We start from the raw sequence: 16,225 nt of genomic DNA, 5'->3' as shown, positions 1-16,225 counted from the left end.
TGATGGAAGTAAATAATACCACCCATGGAGGCGTGCAGCCAAAAAGCAAAACCAAAAAAATCAAACCCGATCAAGCCTCTTGTTCTGCCTCCTCATTTATAGGAAACACAAGTGACAGGAGCAGCCCGTGAAATGACCCCCCACGGGGATGCAATCAGTAAAGCCAGACTGTGGGAAACGCTGCAGAATAAATGACCTTGTTTCCTCAACAAAAAACTTCCCGGGAAAAGAAAAGAGAGGTGGAGGGAGAATCTATAAATTAAAAGAGATTTATTAAGGGACATATAGATAATGGCAATGTACATACCTTATTTGCATCCTGATTGAAACACACAGGACCACTGTTAAATTTTTTAGGTGTGATAATGCTATTCTGGCTGTACATTTATTTTTTTAAAAAAAGAAGTCTGGATATGACATCTGGAGTTTGCTTAAAAATAATCCAGGGGCCGGGTGTGGTGTGCAGGTAACTGGGAAGGGACGGGATGAAGCAGGGCTGGCCACGTGCTGGTGACTGGGTGCAGCTGGGTTATGGGCACGTGGGGCTTCAGAGGACCGTTATCCCCGATGGAAAGTTAAAAAGTACTTAAAAGGTATCCAGAAAAACTGTCATGAGTGTTTGCCTTTGGAGAGGGAAACTAGATGTCTGGGGAACGAGGATGGGGAGACTGACTTTTCATTATTTTGTACTGCTTGGATTTTATACCTTGACTTTGTATTACCCATTCATGAACATAAACTCAGTTTTTTTTCTTTTTTTTTTTTTCTGGCCTTCCCTCGCGGCACGCGGGATCTTAGTTCCCTGACCAGGGATCAGACCCAGGCTCTCAGCAGTGACAGCGCAGAGTCTTCACCACTGGACCACCAGGGAATTCCCCATAAACTCATTTTAAAAAAATCACCCAATTTAAATAACAAGCTTCAAAGTGAGTTCTTGATCGTACCTTTCATTCAAGAAGTGCCTTTATTTCATTTTCTTCCAAAGAACAGGTTAGGTTCTTATCTCCTTCCTTGAGGAGGAGGAGGTGTGTGAGTCCATGCTGCAGGCCGGTGATCTGAAAACTCTCCAACGTGTAATACTTCCACGTGGTCCTCAGGCGGCCGAGGTCACACACGATGGGTAGTACAGGCCTCCGCCCGACGTGTCCTCAAGCTCTTGGATGTGGGTGGGTGCGTGGGGCGGCCTGAGAGGCAGCTAGGGCCGCAGAGATGGTAAGCTAAGGAGTTAAGCCCTTAGAGCTGCCAGACAATGTCACTTGAAAATACCAGGTATGAAAGAGAAGTAACAGTCAGCTACTTTCCTTCAATCCAATTTCTAAGCAGTGTGATCGATCAATTTATAAATCGATTGGCTGTCTAATCCACCTTGGCAGTCTTCTCTGAGGCCAACGCCACCGCCCTCGGCCAGGGTGGGGTGGGCCCCACGTCCTCGGCAAGCTCCGCAGGGGACCTCCTCTGGCGCCTGCCGGACTCGGGGGCGGGCGGGGCGGGGTCACTGCAGCTCCTGGAGCAGGCGGAGAACGTTGGCTGCGTACGGGTTCTGCTGCCCAGTGGCCCCCCGCAGCTGCACCGGGTGCAGGCTGGGGTGGGGAGGTGTGAACTCCTGCGGGCAGTAAAGTTCGTTCAGGAGGAGCCAGGTGGAGTCCGGGTCTACCTTCATCAGGTAGAGGAAAAGGCTGTGGAGAGATGGAGAAGAGAGTGAGGGCACGAGGGAGGGCTGCTGCCGCCCCACCCCAGAGGCTGCTTAGCCGGCTCTTGGAGAAAAAGATGATAACCGCGTCACTCTGCGCAGCAGAACAAAGCCCACTTTTGTGCCTAATACAGGGCCATTAGGACGGTCCCGAAGCCTAACAGAAAGAGAGGTAAAGAGCTTCATATCCATTGACATAGAGAAAAGGAAAGTAGTTAGTCTGAGCAGAACAATCTTGACATCAAACAAGCTCTGGGCAAAGAAACTGGTTAAATTCTGGGCTATAAAACAGTTCTCAGAAGGAAGAAAATGGATAGGGCCCACCCCTTATTACAGAGTCCACTTCGCTCACAGGACCAGCCCCAGTGCAGGGACTCCCGCTCCTGCTTGGGGAGCCTGGGCAAACCCTCAACCTCTGAGTCTCAGGTCCTTATCTCTGACCCTCCAGCACGCTGCTGAACTCAGTAGTTGGCCCATTTCTGGCCCCTGAGAGCCATGGATTCTTGGTGGCCTGGATCCCATAGAGGGATCAGATGCAGTTAATCTCCCATGGCAGGATCGGCTGAGCCTGGCTCTGGGACCTTTAGCAGAGGCAGAACACTGGTGCCCTATACACGACATGAACACAGCTGAAGGGCCGGGGCCACGCAGCACCAGACACCCACCACGGGTGAGGTTCTTTATCTTGGTCTGAGCCGTGGGGTCACAACCCTTTGCCTCGTATCTGCTCACATCCCATTTTTGAACGATGCCCAGGCCACTGTGCCGGGTAATCCAAGTGTAGACTTCCTATGCCTGGCTGACTCAGCGATTCGGAGTCTGGCTTTTCAATCTCGGGAAGGATGAGGCCCTCCCCTAGCCGGGCGGCTCTCTCTCAGCCACCCTGCCCATCTCAGCTCACGTATCACCCGTGCAGAGAGGGTGGCCTTCTTGACCACGTCGCCTAGGTGGTTGCCCCTTATTTTTCTCTCTCAGGACACCCTCCCCAGCATTTATCAATTGCCTGTTTATTGACCATCTCCCATCTCCCTTCCTCACAGCACAAGCCCCTGAGGGCAGGGACCATGTCTGTTTGGTTCACTGTTGTATCTCAGGCACATCGTTAGCACTCAACCAATACTTGATCGAGCAGGTTTCATGTTTAATAAGGGACTTACTATGCTGCACACTAATGTCTTCAGATGGCATCCTTCTTTGAAATAGTTATATTCTGTAAAATGATCTAAAGGAGAGGTCAACTGCTCACTACCAAGGAAGGAGCATGGATGTTACTAACAGGAGTCACGTTACCGCAGATGTCACTAGCTGTATGGTTTGCCTCCGTCTCAGTTTCCTCATTTCTAAAACTGGGGATGTACTTCACCCAGGGTTCTGCTGGGGTTGAAATGAGAAAACACAGACCCAGCCCTACACAGGGCCTCCCACATGCGATCCCTGTCTACCAACTAACAGCGGATAGAATCTATTTCATGGATCACATTTCATTTTTGATGACCATTCCTAGGAGCCTCTCCGGTACTGCTGGGCATCAGATAGGAATGTAAATCCTTGCTAAACAGAGCTAAGTTCTGGTTTTTAATTTCGTTATCTAAAAATCTAAACCTAAAAAGCCTGTGCCGTCAGGGGATTTGGGTTTTACTTCGGTGAAGCCACTTTTGCTTTCTTCCTTGGGTTTCACAGACATATGCGAAGGAGGCAAGGGAGACAGGTGGAGGGGGCACTTTGACACATTTTCTGGCCCGTTTTGTGCCCGAACAATTTAAGTTTTCTTTACTTAGGATCATCTTGAGTTTATAAGCTCAGCGGTGGTTGCTGGAGAAGTGATTAGAACATTCTAATTCATCGCTTCCACTTCACCGCAGAAAGGAGATGGGGCCTGCGTGGGAGACAATTTTTGTTTAAAAACAAAAATATCTTTGATAATTAGAGTGGCAAGGGAAATTATGAAAAAAAGGCACCAAGAATGGGAAGCAGATTTCTATTGACACGTGATACAGCTGACAGGTTGCCCTGGTGCCAAAGACTGTTAGAACGCAAATGGTTCCATTTGATTGTTTTCTCCCCCTTCAAGAACTGGAACAAGCTACAGCATGGGCGCACTCTCAGCTTCAAGGAGTATTTTGATCTGGGCGACACCCAGCAAAGTGGTGCCGTGGCCCAGTTCAGTCACAGCTCTGCTCTGACCTACACGGCATGGCAACGTTGCAGTGTTCATTTTTGGTCTCCTTTTTAACTTACTAAATGCGGGTGTTGTACTCGTTGGCAGGAAAGGAAAAGGAAGGAAGCCACTCTCTTTGCCCTTCGAGATCCTTAAATAAAATGCCAACAGGGAGGCAAAGGAAAAATCGTGTGCGAAGCTCATCTTCTTTTAGTTAGCTAGAGCCATACTCTTGGAAGAATTATTTGGGGTCTCACTTCTGAGCTCTTAAAGAGGTAGAATCCCCAGAATGGCAGGTGGCAATGCAGGTTTCTTCCCCACCTCTGTGGCTGGGAGCAAATTATCTTGCCTTTGTGAACCTGCTTCCTCCTTCTCCAAAGGAAAATAATCACATCTGCCCCACCGTCCTCACAGGTTTGTTCTGAGGCTCTAAGGAGATGAGGTGCAGGAAAACACTCTGAAGTGTATAATGAAAACACTGTTCCTTCCAGAAAGAGAGCGTGTGTGTCTAAGGGATAATTATCACTACCCACCCTGGCAGCACTGCCATACCATGGAAAATTCTCAGACGCTCTGAAAAGGGCAGAACGTTTGTCTTTTGTTTCAGTCATAATTTCCTTCATACTGACTCGGTAGGGGTCCCAATTCTCAGCCACTGGGGTTGTAGTTTTGTCCACTACTTTCAGGAAGAAACGAATGTAATATTCTTTGCCCTCCGCATGCCTGAGGTCGGAAGCAGATGCCGTGCCATGCAACCAGGTGGCTGGCAGGCATAGCCACGCGCTTGCTTGGCAAAAGGCATGCAACCCGCTGAACTCTAAACGCTGACAAATTCTGAACCTGGACCCCTGTTCACTTTTGAGGCCCTGGGAGCTGAGCCTGAGACCCAGGAGGTCTTGTCTGAGTACTCAGCAGCCCAGCTTTTCCCCAAACTCCAGTATTGCTTCGTCCTGGGACAAGTTCCTGCCCTTCCTGAGCTGGGGAGAGGGGCTCCCAGACAATGAAGGGAAGAAGGCTGAAGACCTCGAAAGCATCCTTTTGCATAATCAAAAGACAAAGAGGAGACCTCTGCTTTGGAGTGATAGGAGTACCTGCCTGGAAAATGTTCCTAACACGTCTTGAGACATGGCCGAGATGGCTGTTGAACATGCCAAGTGGCCTGTAGACTCCATCTATTTTCAAACCCAAAGGGAAACACTTAAAAAAAATATATGTACACCATTTAACTCCTGAACAAAAATTTCTTTCTCTTTCCCACAGGCCCGAATCAGTGGCTCCAGGGAGCACAGTTATCAAGAGATTATCTGGTCCCCAGAGTTTCGGGAGGCACTCAGCTGTGCCTCCTGCCTCGAGTGTCCTGAGGCGAGTGATTATCTCTCAATAACCTGTAGGGCCGTGTAGCTTAAATGATAACTTGACTTTAAAAAATTTAGAACTCACCGTTAGGCAGTTTCTAAGCAACCTCTGTTTCCATGGCAAAGAAGCCTGGTGTTTATACTGATTTTTCACTTTAAATGCGGTTTTATTGAATTTCACTTCATGCAGGCAGCCATTTCTCTGCACTTCAGCCCTATCTACAATTGACGGGTAGCAGTAAGTACCTAATAAACTCCAGACACCAAACCAATAGAAGCGACTCATTCCTTTATGATCAATATCAGGTGCTCCGAGTGACAAAGCTGGGGGTGAGGTCGCCTGGGGAGCTGGGAAATGTGCTGCTAGAATCTGGCTGGCCAGGTCTGGTTCCCTCTCTGCGTGGTTCACCAAAGGTTTACTAGCACCTGGTCCAGCCCAGGCACTGCGTCAGGGGCGTGGGACACAAAGACGGATGGACAAAGGCTCTGGCCTCAGGGCTCCCTGTCTGGTGGGGAGGACAGACTGACCACAGAAGCCCATGATGCAATGTGAAGAGGGTGGGCCGGAGCCGGGGAAGGATTCCTGAGGTGGGGACATGGCAAGTCACTTCTCTGTACATCAATCAGATCGGTTCTAACCCCCTTCCAGCTCCAACACTCCCAGCAGTTCTCAAGCATAGGGGCTGGATCATGGGCCCTTTCACCCCAAATGCAGCAAAAAGACACCCCTCTGTTGAAGATGCAAATATTACAGAGTATGTCCTCACCATCTTGGGTTAGACAACACCTGCTCAAGGGGAGCTCTAGAAAACCGCTAGCCAATCGAGGCCCAGCAAAGCTAAATAAACTTAACTGAAATTCGGAGCTCCCAGCTCTCCTGGGTGACAGGCTATTCTTTCTCTGTCAATTACTTGCTTGAGGGATCTGCTGTTCCTTGTCTCTTTCTGGGTTTATAAAATGCTCTCATGAGCTGTCTGCGTAAATGCCGGTGGTAAAGGACTTGCGGCTTTGTGATGTTTATTTATTTATTTATTGGGGGGGCATCTAAAGAAGTTATTCAGGGTGTCTCCTTAGGGATACGATACAAGCTATCTCTACGTGGGCACGACTAAATGCAGTCAGAGGGTAAAGTCACTTGTTGGAAAGCAGGCACACCTGCAAAGTTATTTTGGCTTCCCTGTTATTCCCTTTCTGGCAGAACAGCCTCCACACTCTTTTTTTCTGTGGCCATCTCTTCTCCCGTGACTCCGTACATGATGATGCTACAAATGAGGCTGTGTGTTTCCTTTTAAATAAACGGATGCTCAAGGTGTCGACGTGTCCGAGCCAGCAAGCAATGGGGCGATGCTTCCATACTCAGTAATTTACTCTAATGGGTCTCGGTTCATCGGTTAACCAGTATTTCAAGCCTGTCCTTTCTTGCTCTTCAATTTAGCTATCTTCCCCTGCACGCGGGCCGTTTTTTGTTTCTAAATGTTGGAAATGGAGGATTATGACTTGAAGCAACAATTTACTCTCCAAATAAATACTAGCAATGACCTCTGCAGCTATACATACTCATTCGACTTAACTCTATTTACCTGTTCAGAGTCATTCGTCTATTGACCGTCAACCCACACACTCACACAGAGGCCGATATTAAAAATATTGAAATGCAACGGGGACAGGATTTAAAACCATAAACACCAGTGGAAGCTTATGATGATCATCGAGTCCCTAAAGTACCACAAGACAAAGTACCATAGATGCTGTGGAATGACTCCACTGCTTTGTGCATATTTAAAAAGATATGGCACTGAGAGGCCCAATCTGTTACTGACAATTCAAAAATAAGCCAGAACCAAGAAGGGTTTAAATCCCACTGGGGCAGAATCTAAAAGCAGCCCTTTCCATCTGGCCAGCTCTCCCCGCTCCAGGCCCCACCGTCGGCCTAGATCCCATGATGACAACGCTGCTGGGCGCAGATTTAAAAGTGGCCCCGGCCGTCTGCACTCTCAGGCTGCATGCAGTGTTTCCTGGTCCTCCCTGGAAGATTCACACCCTTGCAGATAAAGACATCTTCATGGCAGCCTACCTGTTTTGTACCCCCCTGCCCGCCACCCCCGAACTGTTTTCCTGTAACCCACGCTCTGGCACTAAGCCAGCAGCCTCCACTGATGGAGCCATCAGAAACAGCTCTAGGAAATGTACTTCTGTATTTACTGCAAGGACATTAGAAATAATCAGTCACAATGGTACCTAGTGTTCTTCTAAGATGACCCACGGGGAAATTTTCTCAGGGTTCAGCACCAAGGGAATTCCAGAGCTGTGCATCCTTCTAAAGGCTTTCTTTTCTTATTTCAGTAATGACTGGAATTTGCGCAGCAGATGCGTTTACCTCTTTGCCTTGTCTGTTAGGAGGCCCAGAGCCACGTTGCAGGCTCATCTCTAGCGGAGGTGAAGAGTTCAAAGCCTGCGTTTTATATATTAACTTCAACCCTGGCTTCACCTTGTTCTCCCTCTTATTATTTTTCCCTTAAAAAATGTCTTCACTTCTTATTTACCTTGCTGCATACACTTAAGTTTATAAGATGCTTTAGGTCTTTTTTGGAATAAGGAGGAAGTTTAAATACTGATAACAAGTATTATTGATTGACTTTTTAACTCTGGGCTGACATTTTGTGCTAAAGACTAATATACATGACTTTACTGAATCTTTGTCATAATTTTATTAGGTGGAAAAAATAGATATGCTTATTCTAGTCTTGTAGATGAGGAAACTGAGACTTCGAGAAGGAAATTAATTTGCCCAAGGGTATACCACTACTGAACAGCGATGTGGGGCCAACTCTACCTTGGTCTTCACCTTAGAACTCTCAACACAGTATGTGGCTAATAAGAGACTCTAAAGCATCTTTTAAATAAATACACATATAATAAGACAATTGAGGCCATGTCCTTGGCTACTTTAGTTGGTACTGAGATCATCAACATTCACTCCTGCCTCCCCTGCAAAGGGATGAAATGACCACCCTGTGGTCGGCCAAGACTTCTGATATTTGAAATCTACTTTGTGCATGCGGTCCACCTACCAGGCTCGATCTCCCGTCAAGAGCATCGTGGTTCCTGACCCAGTATGGCATATACAAGTGCATGTACGCCCCACACTGGGCTTTCCAACGGGGTGGTGAAATGGATGACCCTGGCAGATTATCAATCACATGACAACACCAAGGAAGCAGGGGAAGGACTGGCTGCATTTGATTTAAGGAGCACAGAGGTCCCTGCCTTCAGATCTGAAACCCAGCAACCCACTTTGTTTGTAATCTGCATGGCAGATGTCTCTTATCTTTGACACCAGGAAATCATGCCTATATATGCACAGTGAACAGCTTCAGATCTGAGTGTATTTTTAGAACAGTGAGCCTTGAAAAGAAAAGCAGCAATGCCTGTCAAAAGATGGATAATGGGAAAGCTAACTACTTGGGTCTGGATTTGTCAACTATTAATCGAATGTCAAAAGGGAAAACATTAGGAGTGCCCTCATTTCCATAGGAAACAGCTTTGCAGCCCAAGCTCGAACAAACTGCCCACACCATTTAAGGGGATGAGCTACTAATTTCAAGCTCAGCTGAACTACTGGATCACCTCTGTGGCTCCTGATCCATTCAAATATAATAGGTCCATGTGTGAGAGGAGTTGGGGCTCTGACGGGGATGAAATGAAAGAGCCTCTGCCAGTCTGAGTTCCTCCAGGGTTTGAAGGCAGCGGCTGCATTTTTGATGGGCTGGGATCCTACTGCTAGAAAGAAAGCGGGGAAGTCAGTCAGTAAATGAACCTTCAAACTCTTGGTCCTGGCTTCTCATGCAAAAGGCGGTAGGGGGAGGTAGAACAATTAACATGAAAAAGACCCTTCTGAGATGAAAACCCCAGTTTAGATTTCAGTCAGGATGAAGCAGGCTTCCAACAAGAAATACCATGCCCAAGTGTATATGTGTACATGTAACATATACACAACACATTATATATTTGGCAAATTTATATATCTCCCATAAGGGTGTGTATACACGCATAAATAAAACTCCAGAACGTAAGCACCATGAGGGCAGAGGCCTCCTCTCTCCTGCTCCCCTCTATTTTCAGTGCCTAGAACAGTGCCGGGCACACAGCAGCTCCTCAGTCAATCAGCAGAATGGATGAACGCCGAGCGTACTCTCTTACATATTAATGCTATTCATCCGCATGATGGTTCTGGAGGAAGGTGTTATAACCAAACCCAGTTTACAGAGGAAGGAAATGAGGTGCAAGGAAATGAAGTCATTTGCTCAAGGTCACAGAGCCAGTAAGATGTGAACCTAGGTTTGTCCACCTCTAAGACTGGTGCCCTTTGCCCGTACATACAATGGCTAAGCGAGGAAGATGGGAGGGCCCTCTCCCTTCCCCACCACACACATCAAGAACCACAGCATCAAGCACCTGTACAACCAGGAGGTGCAGCAGGCTACTTGCTGGCACCCTACGTCCCCACCTGGGTTCTGGGGTTGACAGGTGGAGGTAGGACTTGGGGGTGGAAACCACGTGGCCTAAGAGCATTGTTGGGCATGGACTTCAACTTTTAAAAAATAGATATTGCCTAGTTTTGTTCCATTTAGCCCCAGGGTGGAAGACTGACTGATTTATGCACAAGAGAGGGAGCCTCAGAGGCTGCTCAGAAAGAGGCCCAAGGAGTGTGGTTTTAATGGAGTTGAGTTGAACCAGGCTGAGACCATGTACTGGTTGGAAGGAAAAACACAGAAATTTGGGGAACGTGCTCTCATCTCAAATTCCTTTCATATGCAGGAAGGAAGAGCTCCGTGGCCAGGAAGGCACAGAACTGTGGAGGCCCACTGCATGCTGGGAGGTATCTCAGAGGCTTCTAGGGCCACTGGAGAATTTATATCGGTTAAGTCGGCCAAGGCTGAGATGCGGGCGTGGCTGATATAACCTGTTATTTTGTAATCCAGTGCTTATTCTCAGGGACTCGGCCTTATTTACAGCTCATGATATGCTGACCCCTCTTCCCATACCCCAAATATGGTTTTATCATTTGTTATCCACTGAAGTCATTTAACTAGGTGGACTTTGGGGGAGTCGGTATTTTTTCTTGCATGGCCAGTTCACAGTGACACCTGGTGGTAACAAATGGCAAGGTTATACCCTGCTCTTACCCCCGCCCCCACCCCCCACCAACCAAGCTGCAAGATTTATGTCCCTCCTTACAAGGCACATTTGCTAGATAAAAGCATTAAACTGGAATGGCATCTCCGTTCTTAGCATTTACAGCCTTGGTTATATCAACCACCCCCTGATCAATTTCCATTTCTAGAGTTTACAGCCTGGATGTAAAAGCCTGCCACAAAGGCTCTATTTAATACGACAAATTAAAAAAGCAAACACAGGCTTGGTCATTCTTTGGAGCCAGGAGAAGCAAACAGGAGTGAGGAAAAATCCAACTGTAATGCACACAAAGAGGAACTTTCACGGCGCTGCCGAGTTCACCTCCATTCCAACGTGAGGGACGCTGCCCTGCAGAGGTCCCCACCGCCACCTGCCAGACCTACAGACACAGCTGCTCATCCACCTCTCTGAGAATGCAGGAGGCCTCAGAGCAGCCACCTGCCCTCACAGGTTTCCTCACCAGCCCCGCCCGATCCAAAGCCAGCTGGTCAGCTGCCCAGTGTCGGAAAGTCACTACTTCTGAGGGAGCTGGGGCGTCTCTGGCTTTCACTAGTTCTTTTGGATACGGAGCTGAAGCTTGAGTTTTTGTAACCCTCTGGCTACAGATCTCCCCCTTGGGCCCTGGTAAAGAACACACAGCCTTCTCTTCTCCCCTGAGTTGGTGGAGGTGTCACTGACAGCTGTGTGGGGAACACTGAAGGGCACGTGCGGAAGCCGGGGGCTGGAGTGGAGGCTCCTGCAGGGGATCAGGTAAGAGATGAGGGTGACCTGGCCTGCCCTGGCAGCTTGGAGGTGAAGAGAAGCAGTTTGAAGAGAGATTTCGCAAGTTAGGTAGACAGCCTTCACTTCTGGAATGGATGTGGGGTGTGGTGGAAAGAGAAGAATTCAGGACAAACAACCAGATGGATGTGCGGCCATTTGTGGAGCTGGGAACTCTGTCTCAGTCAGGGGACCTCGTTCATTTGTTCCCGGAGATCTGACTGTTTTCATACTAATCGGCCCACCCATCTCCCTCTCTTGGCTCTGTAATGAGACTTGCAAAGAGACCAGATTTCCTTATTGTCTCAGACGGCTTCTCCCATTTAGAGAGCTTGTTAATTTCTGAATCAAGATGCCGAGTCAGCTCCTGATCAAATACACAGATATTTTTTCCCCTGACTTCAAAATAAGTTTGCAGATGACGTGTACGTAAAGCAGGCAACCTTGCACTTCCTCCCCGCCCGGCCCGTCAGAGGGAGGTCATCTGACTCAACCTCAAGTGGAACAAAGAGGCGCCGCATTCAGGCCTCTGGCTGCAATCTCCTCCCAGCAAGGCCCCTGGAATTCCAACTCAAGAGTCAGTAAGGTCCAATTCGGGTTTAACTGCTTTCAGTAGCAAATAAAGAAAATTAGAAATGAAAAGATAATGAATTGTGAATATTAGCTTGTTTGATGGGTCTAAACTTGAAGGATGGGTATGGGGCGGGTGTAGGAAGAGTAGAATGGGACAGGAAATGAGAAAACCAGATCTTTGGGACTCTTGGCTGTAACAGGCACCCAGAAGAATTTGCTTCAAGACGGATTCATCATGTTTGTGAGTTGTGCTTTAAATCACAGCACAATTCGCTTCAGGAACACTGCCTGGAGGAGGACTATTTTCATCCTAAGTTGGTTCTTATTAAGGAATAAGAAGGTCCGGTGACAAGAGGCTCTTTGGGATGCACCTCTGTGCTTGAGAAACCATGATGGATTCTGGGCCTAGGGAATGTGACAGGAAAGGGGCAGAAAGAACAAACGGAACTAGGGAAATCAAGAGCAGAAAACTGCAAAGGATAATAAGTCAATTCAAAAAGATATTTCCATCGCTCCAAGAGAGTGCAAGGTTTATAAGGGAGCAAGTTGGCTTTCCTCATTTCACAGACAGAGCAGCCTTTCAGCCCTTCAGGGAGTAAGATGACGCCTACCCCACCAAGGAAGATCAGGGACACGTTCCCAGAAGCTGATGAAGTGGGAAGGACTGTTTCTTTGCCCGGGGAGGTGGAGCTGCAGTGCCCAGAGTGGCAGGCAGTGCCAGGCCAGACAGACCGGCTTTCGCCCCAGCTGCAGATGTCCAGGGTTAGCAGTTCCAGGGCACAGGCTGATCCTGGCTAGAAGGAGAGCTGGGGAAAGGGGGTCAGGGTACATTTTGGGTCTCAAGTCTGGGGAATGCTCCTGTGCTCAGAGTTTTAGCTTTTGATAAATAGCCTTTAGGACTCTAGGAACCAGACATGGCTTCTCCTGTTAGAGGTGGTACAGCTACTCTCTAATAAGCAAAACTCTTAGAAATTAGAATCACATAATTTCAGAGTTGAAAAGGCCCTTTAAATCATTAGTCCAGTGGTTTTGAACGTTTCTTGGTTCACAGACTCCTATTATAATCGGATGAATGATGTGGAATCTGTCTAGAAACAGATACATACATGTCTGCTTGCACACACACAATTCTGCATACAATTTGTGAGGGTTCACGGCACCTGACACCCATTAAGACGCTCTGTGGAGCCAACGTTTGCTAGATCAATAATCCAATGCTTTCGCCTTGTGGATGAGGAAGCTGAGAGAGAGGTGCCAGGGTCACCTGGTCACCAGAAGAGTAGGGCCTAGAAGCCAATCACCCTCTGACCAGGAGAGTGCTTTGTCCCCTCTAAGACATCACCTTTCTGCTTTTTGCCCCTTTGGAATTGTTGCTGATGCTGCAGCAGCGGAAAAGGTTACTTTCAAAGAGAAACGTGTCTAGTAAAAATACCATCTCTAGATGTTGGCACAGTTAAAGAAATCATCTTAACCTGGCAAGAAGAGAGAGAAGAGAAAAGAACAGAGATGCCTCAACTCTGTTCCCCATTAGCAAATCATCTATAATTTAGGAGAAACGTAAAGAGATGCGGGTGATCAAGCAGACGTACCTCCTGGCAGCCTCTTGTAATTTCACGGGCTGTTTGGCACTGAGGTAAATCAAGCAGGCATCAGCTACTTTATTCAGGTCACCCTCACCTGCAGAGAGGAAAAACAAAACAAGCGTTGGCCCTCAGGCTTCAGTGGGGATGAGCAGGCACCAACCGCTGTCTGATGAAACGGGAACAGCTAGGCAAGATGCTGTGGGCTCTGTACTGCACCCTTAAGTCAAAAAACACAGCGAGGTAAATGGATAAATGAGGCCAAAGTGAGATGGAAGGATGTGCACAGGACAGGAGATGACAGGAGCATGGCTAAGTGAGGAGGGCAAGGGTGGGGGTGAGACAGAGTGTACAGTGTGTGTGCCCAGGTGAGACTGGCTGGTACCTACCTAGGTCCAGTCTCTCACAGAGGGGGCCCAGGCCCTGCAAGATGGCCAGCTGTAACTTGAAGGCCAGCGAGTGGAAGTAAACTGGTCCAGCCCTGGCACTGATGGGAGCCTGGCTGACTAAAGAGCCAGCCAGCTTTGGCAGGACGTCTTTGCAGAACCGGTTCCTTAGAAAATCGCCACACTTGCCTCCCAGGGTACGCAAAACCTGTGGAAACAGACCCCAACCCGGTGACTGAACGTTGCCAAGGCAGCGAGAGCGCTAAAAGAATGTTTGCTAATTCAATTTCATCTAGGTCTCTGCTTGAAAAAGAAAAATAGAATTATTGCTGTTAATTCCTTGCCCACGGTTTGTGATTCTGACAATTATGAATTTGGAGGTCTCTGCTCCCGAGGCATGGCTGCTTCTATCCATAAATACAGATTACATGGAGAATAATTCAAAGGAATCTTGGGTTGGATGAATAGTATGGTTAATACCTGGATTTCCCTCCCTTTTTTGTTTTTTTTTTTTAAAAAAAAGAGCTTAAAGCAGTTCACATAGATCATCTCTTGAATCTTCCTAACATCCCTTGAGGAAAGACTTGTGCTTTTAACTCTAGCTAGCTGAACAAACATAAACAGGCCCAGTAGCTGAGGCCCAGCTCAGCTGCTGCCATGTGCAGGCATCGAAAAGGGCAGTGGCTGGCTGAGGTCCCTGGCTGGGTGAGGGCAGGGTCCCCAGTGGGCAGAGCTGAGTCAGAGTTCCTTCTGTTCCGTGGCACAATCTCTTATGTACATCACCCTCATTCCATCTTTCACGACAGGCAGTCTCTTTGCATGTCTTGTTTTAAACCTTCTCAAGCAGAACATATTGAAACGTTTTGCCCTGCTGCACAAGACTGAGTATACAGGATAATAAGAATTTCTTTAAAAATTGGTAAGCAAGGGACTTCCCTGGTGGCGCGGTGGTTAAGAATCCGCCTGCCAATGCAGGGGACACGGGTTCGATCTCTGGTCCGGGAAGATCCCACATGCCACGGAGTGACTAAGCCTGTGTGCCACAACTACCGAGCCTGCGCTCTAGAGCCTGTGAGCCACAACTACTGAGCCCGTGTGCAACTACTGAAGCCCACGTGCCTAGAGTCTGTGCTCCTCAACGAGAGGCCACAGCAATGAGTTGCTCCCGCTCGCTACAACTAAAGAAAGCCCGTGCACAGCAATGAAGACCCAACACAGCCAAAAATAAATAAGTTAAATAAATAAATTAACAAAAAAAATTGGTAAGCAAGGCATATCCAGGACAGAGAACATTTACCGACTTTGTAGAGAACAAGGCACTTATTTTAGGGCCCTCAGCAGGACTGCACAAGGCCTTACGGACCTCAAGGGTCACTAATGGGTCTGGGAGTAGAAAAGCAGCCTCAGTTACATCTTTATATTTTTTCATTTTTCTATACTTGCTGTCATTTCAGATAAACTATTAATTTTCATAAAGGAAAACGGCACATCTGAGTGACTCAGCAAGACCTCCTTCCTCCTCCCCTCCCCAACCTCCCTCCTCCTCCCCTCCCCAACCTCCCTCCTCCTCCTCTCCCCAACCTCCCTCATCTTCCTCTCCCCAACCTCCCTCATCCTCCTCTCCCCAACCTCCCTCCTTCTCCTGTCCCCCCACCACCCACATGTGCGTGCGTGTGTGTGTGTGTGTGTGTGTCATTTTGTGTATTTTGCTTTGGAAAAAAATATTAACGATTTTTTAATATGTTTTAAATGTGAGCTTGCATTTTGGTCCAGTATATGCTGAAGAATCTTACAAAATACTTTAGCCAAGTATATTAGTTGCATTCCTGGCTTCATTCTATATCCTACGCATCTTTTTTCTTTGCCTCATCTTGCTCACCCACTTCTAATTTATGTTAGCTTGCTATGGTAAATGTATCTCTGTAACTTGCCTTAAGTGCTTTTTAGAACAAGGAAGGATATAAATAAATAAGCCAAAATGTGTGTGCTAATATAAGCCAAACTAAGTCAGGGAGAATAATACCTTACATACACAGAGGGCTTTTAACTTTTCAAAGCATTTCACCAAATAGTCCCACTTTATCCTTGACGACAACAACTATGAGAAAGGTGGGATAGGTGGTCATGGGCTTGTCCAGAGTCGCTCAGCTGGACAGAGGACGCCCATTGCTAGAACCTAGTCAGTCTTCATCTTGACTCTTGTGCCGTGCACAGAACATGGGCATGAACTCAGATTCACGTACTATCACTTCCTAGCTGTGTGATCTTGAGAAAGTTCCTTAACGTTCTGGGCTTGTTTCCTCCTCTGTCAAAAATGGGGATACCAGGATTCTTCCTTATAAGGTTGTTGTACGGAGATGAGCTCATGTGTGAAGTGCCAAGCATGTTGCCCGGCACAGAGGAGGTGCTCAGTGAATACTGGTGGCCCTTTTCATCTACTAGTTCTCTCTGCTTCAAATTCAAAAGGAAACTGACTTTATTTTCTTCTTTGTGCTTTTCTTATTTGCCTATACTTTCTTCAAGGTATA

At 47.5% G+C, this 16,225-nt stretch overlaps 1 protein-coding gene across 9 annotated transcripts in view; it reads right to left on the bottom strand.

Moving 5' to 3' along the window:
• Positions 1-283: 283 nt before the first annotated feature.
• Positions 284-16,225, bottom strand: part of TTI1 (TELO2 interacting protein 1) — a 43,364-nt gene continuing 27,422 nt past the window's right edge. For all 9 annotated transcript variants that reach the window (XM_060078639.1, XM_060078640.1, XM_060078646.1 and 6 more), the window contains 3 exons: positions 13,701-13,905; positions 13,321-13,408; positions 284-1,676 (listed from right to left, as the gene is read on the bottom strand). In XM_060078639.1, coding sequence (XP_059934622.1) covers positions 1,493-1,676; positions 13,321-13,408; positions 13,701-13,905 — 477 coding nt within the window. In that variant the 3' untranslated portion in view covers positions 284-1,492. The remainder of the gene's footprint in view (positions 1,677-13,320; positions 13,409-13,700; positions 13,906-16,225) is intronic.

This window comes from Mesoplodon densirostris, chromosome 16, assembly GCF_025265405.1.
Source record: "Mesoplodon densirostris isolate mMesDen1 chromosome 16, mMesDen1 primary haplotype, whole genome shotgun sequence".
Classification (NCBI taxonomy): Eukaryota; Metazoa; Chordata; class Mammalia; order Artiodactyla; family Ziphiidae; genus Mesoplodon; species Mesoplodon densirostris.
Note: the sequence above shows the minus strand (reverse complement) of the source record. Positions and strands in the feature narration are given on the sequence as shown.